At 45.3% G+C, this 22,316-nt stretch overlaps 2 protein-coding genes across 3 annotated transcripts in view; one reads left to right on the forward strand and one right to left on the reverse strand.

Moving 5' to 3' along the window:
• The window catches only part of LOC126521606 (activating signal cointegrator 1 complex subunit 3-like), a 414,950-nt gene that overhangs the window by 234,751 nt on the left and 157,883 nt on the right, over window positions 1-22,316 (reverse strand). For both annotated transcript variants that reach the window (XM_055065750.2, XM_055065751.2), the window contains 2 exons: window positions 16,056-16,175; window positions 9,264-9,518 (listed from right to left, as the gene is read on the reverse strand). In XM_055065750.2, the coding sequence (XP_054921725.1) occupies window positions 9,264-9,518; window positions 16,056-16,175 (375 nt within the window). The remainder of the gene's footprint in view (window positions 1-9,263; window positions 9,519-16,055; window positions 16,176-22,316) is intronic.
• Window positions 17,412-21,526, forward strand: LOC129382207 (uncharacterized). The gene is made up of 3 exons (XM_055065752.2): window positions 17,412-17,597; window positions 19,855-20,024; window positions 21,048-21,526. The coding sequence occupies exons 1-3, from the start codon at window positions 17,412-17,414 to the stop codon at window positions 21,475-21,477; spliced, it is 786 nt and encodes a 261-aa protein (XP_054921727.1). The 3' UTR covers window positions 21,478-21,526.

A 22,316-nucleotide genomic window follows, 5' to 3' on the forward strand; every position in this document is an offset into this window, starting at 1 on the left:
AGATATTTGAAATCAGCATTCTACAATATATCTGCACACAAAATTTAAGCAAGATATGTTAAAAAATAAAAAACGTTTTCATGACCCTCAACCCCCCTCTCAAAGGGACACTAAAGAAAAAAAAAATAATTTCTTCTGCATCAGTAAATTACCTTTCTACAACACCAAAAATACCACTCTTACCACGATAAGACGCTTGGTAAGCCAGAAAAAGCGCAAGAACGAAAGATGGGTGGCGAAGCCTCCTTACAGTTCCCGCGCCTGGTCTCTATGACGTCATGGATTTTGATGGCATCTTCTAGGCCTACTGAGTTATATAGCAATGCAGATTGACTACATTGTGTTCTAAAGGAACCAAATATTAAACATGGCAAGTTTCGGAAACCTTTACTCAGCCAATGCAGCCTAGATGCGGAAACATTTCCTCGGTGCGGCCACTGCTGCATGTACAGTGGAATCTCGATAAACGGAAATGGCTTAAACGGCGGAACTTCTTTTTAAACAGAACACCATCCTCATGGTTGGTTGGTTTTGTATTTATGGAATTGTATTCAGCGTTGTCTCTCAGTAAATGGAACTCCTGATAAATGGAAGCGATTTCCCTAGTCCCCTGAAGTTCCGTTTTAAGAGAGTCCACTGTACTACCTCTTGTTTGCGAAGCACGCATTTATGTTAGACCGTGCGGCATGTTTCGGCAGAGTATGTAGTGATTCAAGGTTGGAGGGACATGAGAATGTGCGACTCTCACGCGTCCCCCGATGCTGTTTTCCCCGCATGGCTCTCGCATCTTCTGTAATACGGCTTCTCCCAGTAGCTCAGCACCGGCGGTGGTCGGTGTGGTTGCAGCACATCACAAGAGATGGGGCAAGTGCTGTGCTACTAATGCCACCTAACAGTGGGGTGATACTCAGGTGCGAAAGGGAATAGGCTCTGCCTCCTGGGCTTAGGGTCAGCGAGCGGCGCGGACGCTCCACGTATGTGCCGATCCATGCTTCATGGCACCGTCCCAGAAAAGGCTTAGGAGCACAATGCCAGAATGGACGAACATGATCATTCGTACATGCCACCGTTCACGTGACCGTACACACGAACGATCAGGCATTGGTGTCCAGCATGGCGTGAACATATTTGCTGGCTATCCGGTCGCGTTGAGTCAGACATCCTTAATTTGTCACGCACCCGTCGGCATTTTCTGTGGGTAATAATTAGGCTGGCTGTAGATTGGTGTATAAAAGGCACAATAAATATTCTTGTCATTGTCTGCACCTCTGCGTTGTCACACCTTTGTCCCCAGAGCACGTGTGAGACCCCGCAGGCTGTTAGGCCTAACTAACTGGGTGTCTGCAACCGAAAATACAGTATGGTGCTAAGTCTATGCACACCTATTTGCAGCAGCCGAATAGCACTTGAAATGCTGTGAAAATGTGTTGCTAACAAAAGCAAGGGTATGGGCGGCAACCTGAATACCACCAACTTTGGAACATAAAGCTTCCTGCTGAAGTCTGAAAAATCTGTTACTACGCTAGCTTCATGGAGAGTGGCAGTTCTGCATGGATGTCTGAAAAGCAAGCCAGAAAAATCACGAATGCAAAACTGGCAAGCTGCCATATGCAAGATTGTGGGTACAGCTGGGTACAGAACTAACAAATGTATCTGATGCAGCATGTCTCCTGGTTTCTGTTGTTTCTGTGTTGCCACAGCCTCCCACTTCTGATGCAGTCCATGGATGCGCATCAGTCTCTCCATGCAGATTCCAGCAACCCGTTGCAAAGCTAACTTCAGATTTATACAACAGGCACAAAAACGTCACATGTCAAGGGGGCAGACCATTCTGCTGCACACACATTCACACAGAGAGTGTGGACATATGCGCAATGGAGAACGAACTAGCCATAACCTACAAAAGAATCTTGATAAATGGAAATCCCTTAAACAGAACTGCCTGTTAAATGGAACACCATCCTCATGGTTGGTTGGTTTTGAATTTATGCAATTGCATTCAGCTTCATCTCCTCATAAACTCCTGACTGAACTCCTTAAAAACGAAACCAATCTCCGTGGTCCCTTGAGGTTCCATTTAAAGGGAGTCGACTGTATATGATTTTAGAAGACTTGACACGTAGCAAACAATGCAGAACATGAGAGTGAAAAGATGCACTAAACTTGGTGATCTCAACTGACATGATGCGCCATCTGCACTTTCGTCTCTTGCGTTGAATGGTCTTAATAAGCTAACAATTATCCACAGAACACATCTGTCATATAGAAAGGAAGACCTCTGGTTTACTAATGGAACAACGGAAAGCAATACCGTATTTACTTGTAAAATGATCTCACTTCTTTGTAAAAAAATTTATGCAAATTCAGGGGTGCAATCATTACGTGGGTTAAATTTCCCATTAATAATTTTTTTTTTCATCCTGCGTTTGCTGCGGGATGAGAACAGGTCTACTAGCAGGTGGCTGCAAAAACAAATATGGCGGCCGGCGGAGCAAGCCGGATGCGCCGAATGCGATTTTTGTTCTTCTCATGATACATTATGCGCATTGACAGTTTCTTCCGTATCAGTAATGAATAGTATCAGTAATGAATAATATTGTTAATATCGGCAAGTTTGTGACAATACCATAGCCATGTCCACTTTGAGGGGACAGAAACAGAGATGGGCGCGCGTAGCTGCCAGTGACATAGAAACATACGGTGAGGGGCTAGTTGGTATGACTGCGCCCGTGTCGTGTGGTTCTTTCCTTGTCTTGTCCTTTTTGCGCAGTTTTTCTTTGTTCTCATAATGACATAGAAACACATGGCGGGCATGCTGCGGAAACTGCGGCATTTGTCTTCACTGCTATCCTAATACGGCACGTTTCCGCTAAGGGTGGGTGAATATCTTAGCTGTGTTACAAGCATTGGCATATGAATAGGGCACACTTCAAACGTATTAGTGTAAATGTGGTCATTATAGTTGCCGCTCGCGATTTGTTGCGTGCCCACGAGTGCCGACGAGAAGAATCGAAAGACGCCTTTTTTGTTGTTTGCGAAAACCATTATGAAGCCTACAAGTAATAAAGCCGAGGCAAGTTTGGTTGTAGCTTTTTTTTTTTTCATGGAAGTGTGGAAAGTGATGAAAGGAATGAAATGGGGCATCTGCTTAAGAATGTTTGGTGCGTGCAGACCGCTTGGTATGTCGTCAAGAATCGTTCGCGTAGCATTTGACAGCATTGGACAGATGGTAAGCGCGATCATCATTAGCTAGACTTGGCACACAACATATCGCTGCAAAAAGTTCGGGGTGTGATCATTACTTGAGAAAGAAAAAAAAACAATTTTGATGCCACAATTCAGAGGTGCAATCATTACGTGAGTATGATCATTTGCGAGCAAATACGGTACTTCCTAGGCAATGAAAGATTGCTATGAATGCAGCGTACTTCACTCTTAGATAGAAACCGTAATCAGTATACAGGATAATTTTCAAGATTTCTTTACATTCAGAGAGAAAAGAAGTGCTTGACTTGAAGTGTTAGACATTGTGGGGTTCTCGCCTGTGTTCTTGGGACAAAGGAACAAAAGAACAGTAGTGCAAACAATCAGAAGGGAATTTATTGCACATTTCATAGACTAATGCCTGCTAGCCGAGTTGCTATCCAGAAAACATGACGATGGGTGCGTGACAAATCACGGAAGTCTGACTCACCGCGAACAAATAGTGAGCATGTTCGCCCCATGCTGGACACCAACACCTGGTCATTCATGTGTACGGTCACGCGAACGGTGGTGCGTTCGAACGATCGTGTTCGTCCATTCCGAGGTAGGCTTCGCGAGACGGTCTCGCAGAAGCATGGATCGGCGCACGCGCGGAACGTCCATGTCGCTTGCCGACCCAGAGCCAAAGAGGAAGAACCTTCTCCTTTCTGCGCCCAATTGAGTAACCCCGCTGTTAGGTGGTGTTAGCAGAGCCACAGTCGTGCCATCTCTCGCAATGTGCTTCAACCAGACCGACTGTCGCTGGTACCAAGCCACGCGGCGAAGCCGGATTATAGGGGAAGGAAGCTATGCGGGAAAACAACATATCAGGGGAGACTTGAGAGTCGCGCATCCCCACAACATTCAACAAATATTTTAACAAATATTCCAGGCCTTCGTATGTGAACTTAGCTGTAATCAGTGCCGGCATACTAATTTGGTGTTCCCTTTATTTACAATTCACTGTACTGTAAACATCCACTTCTATGTATAGATGTTATTGACAGCTGACAACATTCTGCTTATAATGAATGCAATAATTACATAAGAAGTGCCCGTTATATCAGTAGTTTGCCATATCTGGGCTTGCCTTTCAACCGTGTGTAAAGAAATGACAATGTGCATAGCTGGGCACAGCAGTTGAAAAATCACACCTTTATTACTATAATGGTTGCCCATTTCATTTACCTTTTTTTCCTGCCTTACTTAGTGGTTAGGATGGAGCTCAGACAGCTTGCACCAGCACCACCTGAACTTTTTTCAGCACAGGTGCCATTAACCACGTGTGGATTGACTCTCCTCATTTTTCCTCATGAGTGGGTAAAGGTGCAACTCACATGCAATCCTGACCATTTTTCTTTCTCTTTGCTTTTTCCAATCCAATGCTGAATGTATTTCTTTCTTTTTGTTTTTTCAGATCCACTCCCATTTGGACATGAAACATTTTTCAGTTCGGTCAGCATAGGGGGTTACTTGTTAAAGCCGATGTAAGAAAAAAAAAAAGGAAAAAAAGAAAGAAAGAAAGAAAGAAAGAGTCACAGTTATGCTTGAAAGGCGAAGCACCAATTGCGATAGCATTAGTAGATAGCTAGCTATATGAAGTAAGGATAGTACTTTTATTGGCCGTGTAAACTTTTAAACATTCACTTACAACTTAAATGAACAGTGATATAATGTGTAAGCATGACTTAACGAGGACATAGAAAGAAACAGACACACAAAGACAGCGTTGTCCCTGGGTGTTTGTTTCTTTCTACGTCCTCATTTAGTTGCGCTTACATATTCTATCACGGATTCAAACCAACTAACCCGCCAACGTGTTTCTAACTTAATTAACAAGCACTGTGTCATGCCTGCACAGGCAAACATGAACACATCTAGCTTGATGAGCGCAGAAACTCACTGTCAGAATGCTGGAATGAGGAATCGCAGCAGCTGCAACGATCAAATTGACCTTTGTGCTTCTCTCGCTTCAATGCAAATGAAACATCAAAAGCACAACGCACACGAAGCAACCAGCCCTATGCACACACTGCAAACATCACAGATACTTTGAAGATGAGGCCTGCACGGGCACGCAATTCGGCTACGTCGCAGATCACTTTCAAGATACGGCACCCACATGATTGCGCCATAAACCGCAGGAGAAGAAAGCCCACCCTCCTCCCCATCCCTCGCCTGATCCCCATGCCTTACGCACGATAGGACAGCGCGCGCTACCGGCCCGCCTTTCTCACTAGCGCGCGTGTGAGATTGAGCCGCATTCAGCGGTTAACCCTCGCACGCTTTTACTTCCACATACAGCAAATGGTGCGCGGCGACGATTTTACTTCTCTTGGACTTTATACGGAACCTCTCAGCGACGGCAGAAATGTGCCTCAAGTGTCCATATACAGCTAAGCCTCGATATAACAAACTTCAATATAATAACATTTTCGATATAATGAAGTATTTAACTTTTCATAACCTCTTATCCATAGAACACCATGCAATTAGAACCTCAATATAACAAAGTGTGTTCTTATATAATTTCAATATAAAGAAATTTTAGTTTCGCAGCAAAGGAATGCCAAGACAAAAATGGAAACTTCCGCGGATGCAGATAGTCAGGAGGAAGGAAGGAAGCAGGAATAGCGGGAAAGACAGGGAGGTTAGCCAGTTCTCAGACCGGCTGGCTACCCTGTGCTGGGGAAAGGGGATAATAGGAGTAAAAGATAATAGAAAAGAGGTGTCAAATGATTGAATTACAAGTGGCTGCTTGCAAACCCACCTCTCGAATCATGTGCGGTGTGACAAGAGCAACCGCCGAAGTGAAGCTGCATCGCATCCGTTTCAAGTCCAAATGCGATAAGATCCTACCGTGCCTCGCACACTCTGTGCTTTATGTGCGAGTGAAAGTGTGCGAGGAGCAAAGAAAAAGAGAAGGAGGGGAGCAAGCTCGTGGTAACACAATCAAAAGTGCACGAGGGCAGTGCGGGGGTGGCAAGTTGGTGCACGTTGCAGTCTCTGACACGCGTCTCGGCCGTGGCTGCGCATGGCTGTAAGCGTGGCTCAGCATACACAGCCACATACGCTGCTTTAGAGGTAATCTGCTGCGTGTGCAAAGCGTGGCCGTGCCGAGACAGTGTGGCATCATGTAAGCTGTCTTCCCGTGTGTTTAGTATTGAAGGTTGCATAATTCAGTGACCCATTGGAGCGAGAGGCAGACAGAGCATTCGCTGCCCACTGCCAGCGCTTTTCATGATAGCGTCATTCAAGTGTGCGTGACACTATCAGCCGCGGGGGCAGAGTGCACGCGAAAGCGTGGCTGGTTTCGCTTAATTCGTACCACCTATGTGAAGGTATCGTCAACGTGCCATGAAACCGTGTCATTTGTCGTCAACTCTCGAATTCATCAAAATGAGTTGTTTTCTCCAACTGCCCGATAAGTGAAAAAATTCTGTGGCACCTATTCGTGAAGAAAAATCGATCAGCAACTGTACTTATTTGCACAAAAGGTTGAATTTTAATACAACAAAATTTCGATATAACGAAGTAAATTGCCAATTTTACCTACTTCATTACACTGAGGTTTAACTGTAATTGCTATCACAATTAAACATATTATAGCATTACCGCTTATATGATAGATTTTTGCAACTGTACCAACCACACGCCTTACTGTGGCATCGTTCTGTAGAGGAAAGAAGTCATTACTTGATCACGCATCAGTTGCATGCACAGATTATATCTTCAAGGATTTTAGCAGCAGAACTTATGGAACACGGACACAGAAGGAACAACTACATGTGGACGCAACTGCTTATGGAACACGGACACAGAAGGAACGCCTGGACGTAGACGCAACTGCTTATGGAACACAGAAGGAACAACTAGACGTGGACGCAACTGCCTTTTATGGAACATGGACACAGAAGGAACAACTAGAAGTGGATGCAACTGCTTATGGAACATAGGACACAGAAGGAATGACTAAACGTGGACGCAACTGCTTATGGAACATGAACACAGAAGGAACGACTAGACATGGACGCAACTGGTCATGGAACATGGACACAGAAGGAACAACTAGACGTGGAGGCAACTGCTTTTTATGGAACACGGACACAGAAGGAACTAGACGTGGACACAACTGCTTTTTATGGAACACGGACACAGAAGGAACAACTAGACGTGGACACAACTGCTTATGGAACACAGAAGGAACAACTAGATGTGGATGCAACTGTTTATGGAACACAGGACACAGAAGGAATGACTAAACGTGGACGCAACTGCTTATGGAACATGAACACAGAAGGAACGACTAGACATGGACGCAACTGGTCATGGAACATGGACACAGAAGGAACAACTAGACGTGGAGGCAACTGCTTTTTACAGAACACGGACACAGAAGGAACTAGACGTGGACACAACTGCTTTTTATGGAACACGGACACAGAAGGAACAACTAGACGTGGACACAACTGCTTATGGAACACAGAAGGAACAACTAGATGTGGATGCAACTGCTTTTTATGGAACACGGACACAAAAAGAACGACCACACGTGGATGCAACTGCCTATGGAACATAGACACAAAAGGAACGACTAGATGTGGACGCAACTGCTTATGGAACACGAACACAAAAGGAACAACTATACATGGACGCAACTGATTTTTATGGAACACAGACACAGAAGGAACGACTAGACGTGAACGCAACTGCTTTTATGGAGCACAGACACGGAAGGAACGACTAGACGCGGATGCAGCTGCTTTTATAGATGATATCATTGCACCATGCCTGACGCAATCGGAGATAAATTTTGCATCAAACGCGCCATTCACCGAGGCGTAGCTTGGCAGTACATTCGTCAATCTATGCTGGACTGGTCGCATTTGAGAGCCATAGTAGGTACAATCCACGAAACTCAAACCTGTGCTCATCAGGAGTTATAAGGCTTACAAGAGTGCAACTTCTTGCAGAGATTTGATGGTTGCATGGTTATGATGCCCTCGTGTTCAACAAATAGGGTCCAGAAATGGCATGAAGAGATTTGGGCACAAGACAAGAGGGACACCAAACCTCTTTGATCACAGTGGAATGTGTTCACCTCTATAGGGAGCACAAGGACAGGAGATTGAGGCCCAACCCATCTAAGAGTGCAGCGGGCTTGAGCAGCGCAGGGCACGTCTGGAATGACACGAGTAGGGGGGGTCTGCAGCTGCAATGGAGGTAGCTGACAAGGCCAGCCCACCAGCATCCACCAGGAGCACCCAGTGAACACCAAAATGCCATAGTGTGGGACCCCAGCCAGGGCAGGTTATGCGTGCACGCGCTGGGAGTTGGCTGCAGCACGGTTCCAAACGGTCTTCATCGATAACAAATTGTGTATTTGGTCATGTCATTTCTGTATCCTAGTACCTATACACACTCCGCAGCACGCACAAGACGTTTCACATACTACCTCACTGCAGCTGCATCTCAGGTACAGAGTACCAGATTTTTTACATGTGCTCTGCAGAGGCACCCGAGAAGTCTATTTCGCAGTCTTTTTTTTTCTTGTTCATGTGTTTGTTTTTCCCCTTGCTAGCGGTATTGGAGCATTCGCTGTTATATTACAATTCATCAAAAAGCCGTAGTTATATATGCACCGATTTGAATGGATGGAGCCCTCAATTGGGATAATTATTAATCACTGAAACCTGGTTGTTATAACCAACACTTGTTATCGATGGGGTCATTAAAAGTGAACTCGACTGTATAAGCATATGCAGCAGATGATTGGCATTACATGCAAAATCTGCCTGTGAGATACATTATAGTGGGGGGCTTTGGACTAGATATGGTTATATGGCTTTAACAAATCCAACCTGCTACAGCCATTAACTGAACCTAGAACTCAGGATTCTGTAGCCACTGCGTTCTGTGTTGCCCAATGCTTTTGCCGTTGTCTTTGTTCTCTGGAGCAGACAAAACAAGAGTGTCGAGAGAGGTATGAAGTGCAATAACATGTGGCAGGAATCTCACACCTGCAGCTGGTCGAACTCCTGCGCCTTGGATACAGCAGCCAGGACGTCGGCCTCAGTGAGCGTGCGGCGCTCCATCAGCTCATTGAAGCGCTCCATGGTAGCATGCTTGATATAGAAGTGGCTGGCTGTGCGACCCAGGTTGGTCGAGTCCAGACTCTCTGAGCGTGGCTCAAAGCGGATCATGCGTGCCTTGTCTAGCTCCTTGGCAGCATGGATAACCAGCTCCCGCCGATAGTTGGACAGCGTTGGATCATCCTGCACAACAGAGTAGCACAAATGCGCTGCAGTTTCACTTGTTCATCTCAGGCAAGTGTACTTACCGTAAACATCCACCCAATATTTGGCTTGTTTTGCAGCAAAAATGTGCTTTTAGCAGATACCCAGCCTTCACATGAACATTATCTTAGCAGATTCATGAAATAGTACATTGTTTTTTATTACTTCTGAAAGTTGTTCAACAGAATTGTGTATTTAGGAAGGAATTATAAAGGACCATAATATTATAGTGAAAAAGGTCTGTTATATCCAAAGTCCGTTTCTATACGAAATTGGGACCACGATATGTAGTAAAATGGCAGAACTTCACATATAACACTGTTTATTCTAAAAGAAATTGCAAAAGCGATGAAACACCAAAATTAAAATAAACAGATAAATGGGCTTACGCAGTAATCGTACAACACGGCACGCGACCTTGCTGTTTGCAGTTTTCCAGATGCTCATCATGGAGAAATGGTAGTTTCCCCACATTAGAGCACATTTACACTAGCAAAACTGCAACATTAACAGAAAGCACAACGGCGGGGAGTCAGCTGACAAGCTCCCCACCGTGCAAACTGCTTGGCCTGAATCCATCGCTGCCGCCAGTCATACAAACATCAGCTACAGTTTTTGACACAAAACAGTGGTTGGTACAATAAATTGTTTTAATTTTTATCTTTCACTACCAGCAATGACCACTGTATAACTTATAGCGCGAACGAGAGCTGCGGTACGAGGCAAGTTCAATTCGGAACCAATGTTTGGCTGCCGCTGCACCACCTGTGAGATAGTTCGACCACCACATCACACGCTTTGCAATCTTAGACGCTGTGAATAGCAGCCTATCATCTTTTTTTGTGCGAATCAATAAATAAAGTGTCATCAAAATGATGCATTTTGTGACTGGAGGTGGGTGTTTTTGAAGTTTCGTATGATACAGCTTTGAAGCTAAACTGATTAGGCCTGGAGGAACCTTCGACACTTGGTCATCACTGAGCCAACAGCGGTGGGCAACGGTAAGCCACTTGCTTCGTTGACCCAAAAACTGTCTGTTGGATGTTGCACTGCATGTCACTGTGGGAAGCTTGCCACAAGTGTGTTCATTCCTTAAGAAAACATCCTCTTTCACACATTTTGCGAGTGGCTGGAAATAGTTGTGTGCAGTGCATTCCTGCACAGATGCTTCACTGCAGCAAAGTACATTGTATTTACACCATCTCGACAAAATTTGGCAAAAATTTGGCCGTTGTACCGAACAGTTTATCATAGCTAAGTCCATTAAAAGCAGAATTTATTGCATTCATAATATAGACAGATAAAACTATGCGAGAAGAATCATCCGTTACATCCGAAAGTCCATTGTAAAGGCCGTGGACTGCATACGAGTTTCAAATAAATGGCCATTCATGTAATCTACAAGAGGGCTTTAGCAGATTTTAAACAAGGTTTTATAGAGACTCTCATAAAAAAGAAATAGCATATTGTTTCCAGAATGTAAATCATCAGTAATTAATTACACGGCATCTTTATTTATTTGTTTTATTCCTATACCTGATGTATTCTTCAAGGCAGAGGTTATACATTTACAGACACAATAAAAAACACTAAACAACTTAACAGACGCAAGTCAACAGACTGTGCAGAATAGGCGTGGATCTACACGAAACATCATAGCGCAGTGAAGATCCTAATCAATTCAGCCTGCAATGTCGCTGGACACAGGCACCTACTCATCATCAACCTACTTTAAGTACACTGCAGTACGAAGGCCTCTCCCTCCGATCTCCACTTACCCCGTCCTGCACCAACCGATTACAACTTGCACCTGCGAATTTCTTAATTTCATCACCCCACCAAGTCTTTTGCTGTCCTCGACTGCGTTTCCCTTCTCTTGGCACCCATTCTGTAACCCTAATGGTCCACCGGTTATCTAACCTACGTATTACCGACTTGCCAAGCTCCATTTCTTTCTCTTAATGTCAATTAGAATGTCAGCTATGCCCGTTTGCTCTCTAATCCACACCGCTCTCTTCCTGTCTCCTTAACATTACGCCCAACATTATTCGTTCCATCGCTCTTTGTGTGGTCCTTAACTTTTTGAGCTTCTTAGTCAGTCTCCAAGCTTTTGTCCCATATGTTAGCACCAGTAGAATGCACTGATTGTACACCTTTCGTTTTAGTGATGATGGTAAGCTTCCAGTAAGGGTCCGAGTATGCCGGCCGTAAGCACTCCAACCCAATTTTATCGTTCTGCAAATTTCCTTTTTATGATCAGGGTCCCCTGTGAGCAATTGACCTAGGTAAAAGTATTCCTTCGCAAACTCTAGAGGCTCACTGGCAATACTGAAATCTTGTTCCCTTGCCAGTCTATTGATCATTATCTTTGTTTCTGCATATTAACCTTCAACCCCACTTTTGCACTCAATCTGTTAAAGTCCTCAATCATTTGTTATAACTCATCCCCGGCGTTGCTGAACAAGACAATGTCATCTGCAAACCAAAGGTTGCTGAGATAGTCGCCATCGATCATTACTCCTTAGCGGTCCAATTTAATAGCTTGAATACTTCTTCCAAGCACGCAGTGAATAGCACTGGAAAGATTGTGTCTTCTTGTCTGACCCCTTTCTTTATAGGTATCTTCCTACTTTTCTTGTTAAGAATTAGGGCAGCTGTGGAATCTTCGTAGATATTTTCTAAAATACTTTCCAAGATAATTACGTAAGCTATATTATTCTTAAGAAGAAGCTTTATCTTGTGAGACCCCTACTTAAATACATGGGAACAGAGAAATCGCTTGGCTCACCATCAAATGCACTGAATTAAATTACGTTCAAGTTCATTTATTTATCCACATACATGGAGTTTCACATAAGTGGTTGGAACGAGAAAAAAAAAAAAAAGCTGCGTTAAGAACAGCTTGACTAGGTTTGTTGCATTTCAGAGAAAAAGCTATACCGTATTTACTCCCATAATGGTCGCACTTGCGTAATGATCGCACGCCTGAATTTTGCCGTCAAAATTCAATTTTTTAATCTCCCGTGTAATGATCGCACCCCGAACTTGCCGCAGTGATATGTCGTGTGCCAAGTCTAGCTAATAATGATCGTGCTTACCATCTGTCGAATGCTCCGTGAACGACTCTTCAAGACAAACTAAGCGGTCTGTACGCACCGAACATTCTTAAGTAGTTGCCTCACTTCATTACTTTCATCACTTTCCGCACTTCCATGACAAAAAGAAGTACAACCAAATTTGCCTTTATTATTTGTAGGCTTCATAATGGTTTTGGTCAACAACACCATAAAGGGTGCCTTTCGACTCTTCTCGTCTGCACTCGTGGGCACGCAACAAATTGTGAGAGGCAACGATAGTAGCCAAGTTTACACTGATACATTAGAAGTGTACCCTATTCATACGCCGACGCTTGTAACACAGCTAAGATATTCGCCCACCCTTAGCGGAAACATGCTGTATTAGGATAGTAGCGAAGACAGATGCCGCAGTTTCCGCAGCATGCCGGCCATGTGTTTCTATCTCACTGGCAGCTAAGCGCGCCCATCTCCGTTTCTGTCCCCTCAAAGTGGACCATGGCTACATTATTGCCGCAAACTTGCCGATATTAACGATATTGTTGCAGGAAGAAAGCAGGCCTACGAGTGTAAAATCATGAAGTTCAGTGTTTGACGGAAGCCCGTCTGGTCGGGATGAAACATGGTTAAAAGGTAAACAAAAACCCGGGGCACTTCGCCGACCAAATAAAGATTTAAAAGAAAAGAAGACGTTTCGGCTTCCACACGGGAGCCTTGTTCACAGGTAAAATAAACAAAGGTGCTCGAGCAGCTCGCTTAAATAGTCTTGAACACGTGACGCAGGCAGCGCGACGCCTTTATCTTGAGTTGCTCATGATTCAGACTACGCCACACACGCTGAACAGGAGCGATGGCAATCTGCCGTCAGTGTATGCGCGCTGCCTGCGTCGCATGTTCAAGACTATTTAAGCGAGCTGCTCGAGCACTTTTGTTTATTTTACCTGTAAACAAGGCTCCCGTGTGGGAGCCGAAACGTCTTCTTTTCTTTTAAATCTTTATTTGGTCGGCGAAGTGCCCCGGGTTTTTGTTTACCTTTTAACCAATGTAAAATCATGTACATTTACAACTGGTGTATATGGCGTTCAGACAACTGCCAGACTCAGTCTTCCTCTAGTCCAATTCAACGTCTTCCTTTTCTTCACCGTAACAATATTATTCATTACTGATACGGAAGAAACTGTTTCAATGCACGTAATGTACTCACAAGAAGAAAAAAAAATTGCATTCGGAGCGTTCGGCTTGCTCCACCGGCCGTCATTTTTTTTTTTTGGTGTCCCGCACCAACGCGGGACACCCATATGGGACACCTGCATTCCGCAGCAAACACAGGATGAAAATTTTTTTTTCTTTTGTGGGAAATTTAACCTGCATAATCCCCTGAATTTGTGTCAATTTTGCTGACAATAAAGTGCAATCAGTATGCGAGTAAATACAGTAATTTACTGACCAACTCTTCCACTGACAAGGAAAGCAACTCTTCCTTTAAGGCATTAAATTTGAGAGAATTATTGTAAATCACAAAATATAAAACTTCTAGTACCATGTTTTCAGCTCTGTAACCTGCACCTATAAGACATCTAAAGTCGACAAAATTCATGCATTAGACACTGCTCTCACATGTACCTCTGTGTGAGTAGGGCTCTTGCATAATTCTCGTAAGCATTTCAACAATGCCAGGGAAGCTGTAATATCCTACACCAAATTTGTCTGCTTGAGATGCTGTAACAGATACAGTTTATAGAACTGCAATATCTCTTTTTGAAGCAGAGTTACAGAATTTATTACCTTATATTGGCAATAGTTAGATAAAAGCGGGTTGTCATTTTTTTAAGCAAGAAAAAGAGTTGCGAAATTGAGTCCCTGATACCGCCTTTCTTTGATAAGCAGTGCATCTTCACAGCAATGCACGCCTGCATTTAGAGGGCAATTGGTACGTTAGACAGACAGCTTCCACTGTAATGTAATGTCACATACTTCCTATCACGTTCTCCAACACTTGTATAATGAACAAGAAGAAAGGAAGTTAACCGCGGGGCCCAATTTTTATTACTGACCGTAACATATCCACCGTAACAATATCATGAGAAGCCAACAAACAAAGACACCAAGGGCAACATAGGAGAAAATACTTGTACTTACTAACTGAATTAAAGAAATGATAAATTAATGGCAACGAAGGTGGTTGAAAAAACAACTTGCCACAGGTGGGGAACGATCCCAGCCTTCTCATCACGTGTGCAATGCACACTTAATAAGAAATTTATGCTGTATGCGGGCGTTTATTCAATAGACGCCCTTCAGCTACACAGGAGAAGCTCCCTTCATCGTGGGAGATTCGGTTTGTGCCGCATGGTGACCTCAAGTTATCATCCTCTGATCATCGAAACTGGCAACACAGTAGTTGCCAACATTTCCAATTTCATCCAAATAAATCACGCTCATTCCGTCAACGAAGACACATTATTACAATTGGGTTTTAACACTTTAACAAAGTGCATTAGTACAACAGTCACAGCAGCCTTGCACTTTAGGTACATCCAGCTCCTTCTTTGATCGTCGGTCTCTGCAAGTTGTTGCCCCCAAGTGGTGTGACAGGACAACCCACTGAATTTGTTACATTGATAAGAACTGTACATAATAACAGTGTAGTTTTATTGTCTACAGTGCAGCTGCTATGTGGCATCAACTCCTCCCGAAAAAAAAAAAAGAAAACTGCTTTGAGGTGAACTGTAACATTTGACTCGTCGCTCTGGGCCCTACGGCCTACACCATGTTCACCATTGCCGCTGTCAGGTTGCTTCACTGAACATACAAGATGCATCCCATTCAGCAAGCCCTGGCACAAACAACAGAACTGTGGCACAAGGTCTTGCCAAGTGCATGCAGGGGTGAAGGGTGCACTCATCAAGTCCTGCATGTAATTTATGAATCAATTCCTTTATTATGGCGATTGAAAACCGAATTATCGTTCAGAAAGGCTGACTTGCATCATTACAAAAAGCTTAATAGCTTTGCAGGGTAACCAACCTACAAGAATTTCCAACATGGGCAGTTTAATCATTCATTTTTCCCGACATTACTCATTAAAGTGAGAAATTCTTTGGCAATACCACAACTTTTCCAGGAGCTCAAAATTTCCTTTTCTAACGTTTTTCAGGTCACTAGACACCCTGTATCAGTACCTCTGCTTTGAAATGAGATTCATAATGCAACTTTAACCTTAATTTGTTCCACAAATAGTAAATCAAATATGAAAATAATTTTAGACAGAGGCCTAAAGCAGTAATCTATCAGAGAAAATTACATTGTCTCCCCCTAACTCTTTCGCTTTCTTTAGTTGTGAAAAGCTCACTACCTCTTCCCTCCTTATCGAGCTAACTTTCCCAAGACACAAGTTGCGAACGAAGAAGGCGGGTAGACTAGAAACAGCTCGACAACATACCATCAATGCAGTGCACTTGAGTCCATAGACCAAAGGATTTCTTCGCATGCGCACGAAGAGGTAAGTATAGCTGAGCCACTCGACAGCTTCACTGACACTTGAAACTGTGCCCAGTGAGACCTGGAATGAAACAGCATTTTATTTTATCACTGACTTACTTCTTTGACTATCTGTGTTTGCAAGTCATTTCCGTGGGACCACAGTTTTTTCTGTACAATTCTGTACAAGTATACAGTCCACTACCGCACATTCGGCCCTAACAAGACTGACAAACATGATAGAATTTTGTCATAGGAGTCAGACATGTGCATGCTAACCGGTCATGTTTGAATTATTAATTTTATGATCGAAATGACAAAAGTTTGGGCCCATCGAAATGCATGGGCACCGGATGAGGCCTTCTTTCAGGATTGAATTAACTGAAAAATTGAATAACCCGGTACCAAATTAGGGGAAGTCTACTGTACCGCTCTTCCAGCACAATTTTGCCTCGAGAATGACATGAAAGGTGCTAGAATTAAGCAAGGCCTTAAGTAAACGTAGGACTGAGGTCTGCATACACTAATTGCTAGATGCTAGAGCTAATCCTGAATAAGGTCTATGAACCACTTTTTTATTGAAGCTAAAAAATGCATTTCAAGTTAAGATAGACCATTTCAGAAATACTATGCAGCAAAAAGTACTTCAGTGCATTCAGCAGAAACGAAGTTATTGGCTATCCGAGATCTGCTTTGATCCCCTTTACGGTGTGGTCCTTTTTTAATGCCTTAAAGTGTAAAGGCTACGACGGAGCGAGTGGTGCCCACAATGCTCTGCCTACTGAACGTCATCGTGGCGCACAGTTCAAATTTAATTTTGGACGTTCACACAGACTACACTATTTACGATTATGGCACCTACAACTTGCTAAACTCAGAAGCTACCCCTCAGCTTACGATTAAGTTCACAGCGTCTCATCCCTTTGCTGCACTACAGTATACTGTACAGGATGATCATTTTTAAGTTCTACAGAATTTTTAAAAATTGCCTGTAGCAGATAGTATAATGCCTGCCTGCCTGCCTGCTTGCCCGCCCGCCCGCCCGCCCGCTTGCCCGGCATCCACGTCCTGTCCTTCACTTTGTTGTATTGTCATGGCACCGCACGTGCCTATGAAGCTGGGCACACCTGCTGTAATCACTTTCTTCCCTTACTCTCTGTTTGTCCCTTCCCCTCTTTCTTGCTGTGTGCTATATATTGCACGTGATACCCGTAATAAACGTTCTTTGCTCGGTTGATCTTCTTGGGAGTACGTGGTCACTTCAGTGGCGACGAGGATGGGATGAGCCTGCCACCCCACCAGCAACACCCCGGTAGCCATGGCCAGGTACGCAAGCCCACCGCAGTTCGAGGAAGCTACGGACCATTGGCCGGCATATCTAGTGCGGCTAGAAGCTTTCTTCGAAGGCAACGGCATCACAAAAGAAAAGAAGCGAGCATTGCTCGTAGCAGGGCTGAGCACTCACACAGTGGCCGTCGTTAGTGGATGCTGCGCGCCAACAAAGGTGAATGAGCTGTCATACAATGAAGCACTCGACATACTGCAGAAGCATTTTTCGCCCAGCCCGAATGAAATAGCCCAATCCTACAAATTTTTCTCACGCAGCCACATGCCAGGAGAGCCATTCAGAGATTTTCTTGTAGCCATACGGCAATGGGCGGATATCTGCAACTTCGGCACTTCACTTGACAGGATGCTCCGGGACCGTATAGTTCGTGGCTTGCAAGACAACTCGGTATGTCGTCAACTGCTTTCGAAGGCATCCTTAACAAAAAGCGAAGCAGAGGAAATCGTCTTAGCAGTGGAAATGGCGGAAGAAAACGTGAAGACGTTGAAGAGTGCGCCTGAAGACAAAGGCATACACATGTTAAGAAACATGTATGCATGACGTGAAAGTCAGCCACCATGCTTCAGGTGTGGAAAAACAGGGCATGACCCCAGAATGTGCCGGTTCTGCTCGGCGAAGTGCTACCGGTGCCAGCAGTGCGGTCATGTTCGCAAGAGGTGTCCCGGACAAGCAGACAGCAGAACGAAGGAACCGTTCACGTGGCCACACCAGCAAATTAATGCCGTGCATCCGTCAGCAGGAAACTGCAACGATCCAGGATCAGCTCTGTTCCTCATTGAAACGGCAGATAATTTCGTTGCAAACATTCACACCGTAAAGGCAATAATGTGCACTCTACTTTGGAATGGAATAGCAATCAAGATGCAGCTGGACCCAGGGTCCCTGGCTTCTATCATCACTTGGCCCACCTACGTACAGCATCAAGATGCCTGGCCGAAACTGCAAGAATCGTCACTCAAGTTGGCATGCTTCCTTGGACCACTGCTGGTGCGTGGCCAGTTACAGCTCGACGTTTCCTTGGGTTCGAAGACAACAAAAGCCACATTAGCGGTGCTGAGTCGTTCCGGGCCGAACCTGTGTGGCCGGGACGTCATGACAGCGCTGGACCTTCTTGAGGAGCCGGTGCTCAGCGCAACGCAGGAAGGTGAGAGTGCAGCCATTCGTAAAGTTGGCAGTGGCGTTCAAGTCTTGTTAGAAGAATTTTCCGACGTGTTTCGACCCAAGTTAGGGCTCATAAAGGGACCGCCCGCCCGTTTGCCATTGCGGGATGACGCTGTTCCTCGGTTCTGTAAGGCGCGGCCGGTGCCGTACGCATTGCGCTCAAAGTGGAGGCCGAAATTGATCGGTTAGTTGAAAATGCAATTCTTGCCCCGGTCGCACGCTCGGAGTGGGCGGCACCTGAGGTGGCGGTGGTAAAGCATAACGGAAACATTCGCTTATGCGGCGATTTCAAAACTACTGTCAACCAAGCCTGCCATACGATCCAGTATTCTCTCCCGCGCATAGACGTCATCATGGCGACGTTAAACGGCGGTGAAGTTTTTACAGCTATCGATCTCCGGGACGCCTACAATCAAATTGCGTTAGACGAAGAATCGCAACTGCTCATGACGGTAAATACACAGAAGGGCCTTTCTTGTTTCACACGCCTTCCGTTCGGGGTAGCCTCTGCGCCAGCGCTATTTCAGCAACGCATGGAAACAATTTTGCAAGGACTGCCCGGAGTACAGGTCTACTTGGACGACGTAATCATTGCAGAAAAGCGGAATGACGCCGCCACCTTACGCCGAGTTCTGGGAAGGTTCCACGAGTTCGGGGTGCGGCTGAATCGGGAGAAGTCAAGATTTCGTGAGAATGAGGTTGATTTTTGGGTTACAAAATCAACGATAAAGGCGTGCATGCCAAAAGGGAAAATCTTGAGGCTATTCTGGACGTCGGCACACCCTCGGGAGTGCCCGAGTTAAGGTCATTTTTGGGTCTGGTCACCTATTACCAAAAGTTTCTACCACAGGCAGCCACGATCATTGCACCTCTGTACGAACTATTGTGCGCCAGGACGGAGTGGAAGTGGGGCATTGCTCAGCAACAGGCGTTCCAAGAGGTCAAAGCACTGATAAGTAAAGCAGAATTTCTTGCCAATTACGACCCGGACAAACCGTTGGTACTAGAATGTGACGCTTCATCAGTCAGCATTGGAGCCGTCCTTTCTCCCGGCACAGCTGAGGGGATGAGGCAACCCATTGGCTTCCGCTCCCGCATACTCACAGACGCAGAGCGGAAGTATTCGCAGCTTGAAAAGGAAGCCCTGGCATTAGTGTATGGAGTGGCGAAATTCCGGGCATATTTGTTGGGTAGGAAATTCACACTTCTGACTGATCACAAGCGATTAGTCAGTATTTTCAATTCAGATAAGCCGGTTCCAGCCATGGTGGCCGCCCGCATACAACGGTGGGCCCTCCAGTTGAGCACCTACTCCTACATCGTCAAGTTCAAGGACGGCAAGGCGAATGTTCCGGCTGATGCACTCAGCAGCCTGCCACGGGCAGCGCCTTCCAAGGAAGTGTCCGGAGACGAGGACGGCGCTGATGACTGTGAGTACGTACTTCTCACCGCCTGTTTGGACAGTAGAGTGCTGTCAGCCAAACAACTCGCCCACTATTTGGCCGAAGATGAGTACTTGTGGTGCGGAAGTGGGTGCACGAAGGCTGGCCTCGGCATTTAGACGTGAAGCAAGTCACTCTGAAGCCGTACCTAGTCCGGAGGGACGAGCTAACTGTGAGAGAAGGCCTGGTGTTCTGGGGCCACCGAGTCATTGTGCTTAAAGCAGCCAGGAACGCAGTGTTGCAGCTGATTCACGAGAAACATCAAGGAATCACCAGAATAGCAGCTTGGGCTTGTTGGTTTTCCATCCTGCTGTTAACAGCGCAAAATGTAGACAAGAGACGAGACAAGAAGCTACCACAAGCGCTGACTTTCCCTTGAAAGTCAGCGCTTGTGGTGTCTTCTTGACTCGTCTCTTGTCTACATTTTGCACTGTTAACAGTAGGAAGGAATCACCGCGATGAAGAGGCTAGCTCGCTTGCTGCTTTGGTATCCCGGCATTGATAAACAGATTGAGCAGCTCGGTAAGACGTGCCACTTATGTGTTCAGGCTGCACCGATGCCTCCACACCAGGTACCAGACCCGTGGCCGGAAACCAGGCAGCCGTGGTCTCATCTGCACATTGATTTTGCGGGTCTGGTGGATGGCTACCTGCTATTAATTGTGGTCGATTCCCACAGTAAGTGGAGGGAAGCTGTGCCTTTGTGAACTTCCACAACTGGGACAGCCATAGATGCCCTGCGCACCCTCTTTAGCACTTTTGGGTTGCCGTGCACAATCGTCACAGATAATGGGCTGCAGTTTGCAAGCCGGCAATTCCAGATTTTCACTACGGTGAATGGAATAAAGCGAATGCGCACCGCGCCATATCACCCTCAATCGAATGGGTTGGTGGAACGAGCGGTGCGTACCATAAAACAAAGCCTGCAGAAAAACAGGCAAGGATCAATGCAAACATGGCTGGCCAGGATCTTGCACAACTACCGACGAACGGCGCTGTCGGGTGGAAAAACGCCGGCTATGCTGCTGATGGGGCGTGAGCTAGGCTCCCGATTAGATAACTTGTTGCCGTCAGAAACAGAGCGTTACAGCTACCCTTTTGCCAATGATTTCTTGCAGAAGGATAAACCAATTTGCGTGCGAAACTACGGTTGCCTCGGAGACCCATGGACTCAAGCACGTGTGCAAACAACTGAGGGGTCTCGTATGGTGACTGCCGAGGGACCGGAGGTTGAACTAATGCGACGACACTTGGACCAAGTGCAACCGCGGGTAGGGGTGCAGGACTCGGAGCAAGTGCAGCCGCGTCTCTCAGCCAGAGGCGACAGAGCCGTCGACAAGACCGCTAGTGCGAATACGACGGATGAGACCACAACCCTGGAACTACGAAGGTCAACCCGTTCGAGACGTCCCCCTGACAGGTTCTCCTCCTAAGAGAAGAGGAGAGTGTCGTATTGTCATGGCACCGCATGTGCCTATGAAGCTGGGCGCACCTGCTATAATCACTTTCTTCCCTTACTCTCTATTTGTCCCTTCCCCTCTTTCTTGCTGTGTGCTATATATTGCATGCGATACCCGTAGGAAACGGTCTTTGCTTGGTTGATCTTCTTGGGAGTACGTGGTCACTTCACACTTAATATCATCTGTGTAAAACTGAGCGCAATATAACCATGAAGTGATAATCAATATTACCTGGCACCCTGCTTCTTGGCAATGTATGTTGACACACTTTGGGAACATTCACTTAGAATCATAGCTGGTACATTTAACAGAGACGCTCCACGATTACATCACCTCAACACCACTAGATATATATTATGTTAATGATTAGAACAATTACACATTTGTAAAGAAAGGGCGCAGAGAGGCCATAGTCCTTATCATAATAGGAATACTGCAGAAATTTACAATAACCAAGTACACTTACTTTCAAATTTTAGTTTTTGATTTTTTTAAGGTTGAATGAAAAATAAGTCTAGCTCTTGAATAACTAAGCGCACAAGAACAACGTCCAACATACTAGTACAGCCACCCTGCAAATTCTCGAAGCCCGAGCTGGTCACAGTACTGCCATTTACATGCAATTTTCAAGCAATCATCACAGGAAAATGACAAGACTTGTCGAGGTGAAATTTTGCAAGTAGACCTTGCATACCTTATGGTGAAAGTCATTATATGAGCACTGCTTCTGCAAGATCACTTCACTGCTTTAAAGTCACAGAAAAGGGTTCCCAAACTTTTGAGTCCTGGAGGAGGCCTGACAATGCTGTGCC

The sequence above is a fragment of the Dermacentor andersoni genome, chromosome 6 (assembly GCF_023375885.2).
Source record: "Dermacentor andersoni chromosome 6, qqDerAnde1_hic_scaffold, whole genome shotgun sequence".
NCBI lineage: Eukaryota > Metazoa > Arthropoda > Arachnida > Ixodida > Ixodidae > Dermacentor > Dermacentor andersoni.

Coding starts and splice junctions, on each gene's coding strand:
- LOC129382207 (XM_055065752.2), top strand. CDS start 17,412: ATGGCCAGGTACGCAAGCCCACCGCAGTTCGAGGAAGCTACGGACCAT. Junction 17,598..19,854: donor GATGCTGCGCGCCAACAAAG/GTGAATGAGCTG, acceptor AATTCAGATAAG/CCGGTTCCAGCCATGGTGGC. Junction 20,025..21,047: donor TCCGGAGACGAGGACGGCGC/TGATGACTGTGA, acceptor GGCGCTGTCGGG/TGGAAAAACGCCGGCTATGC.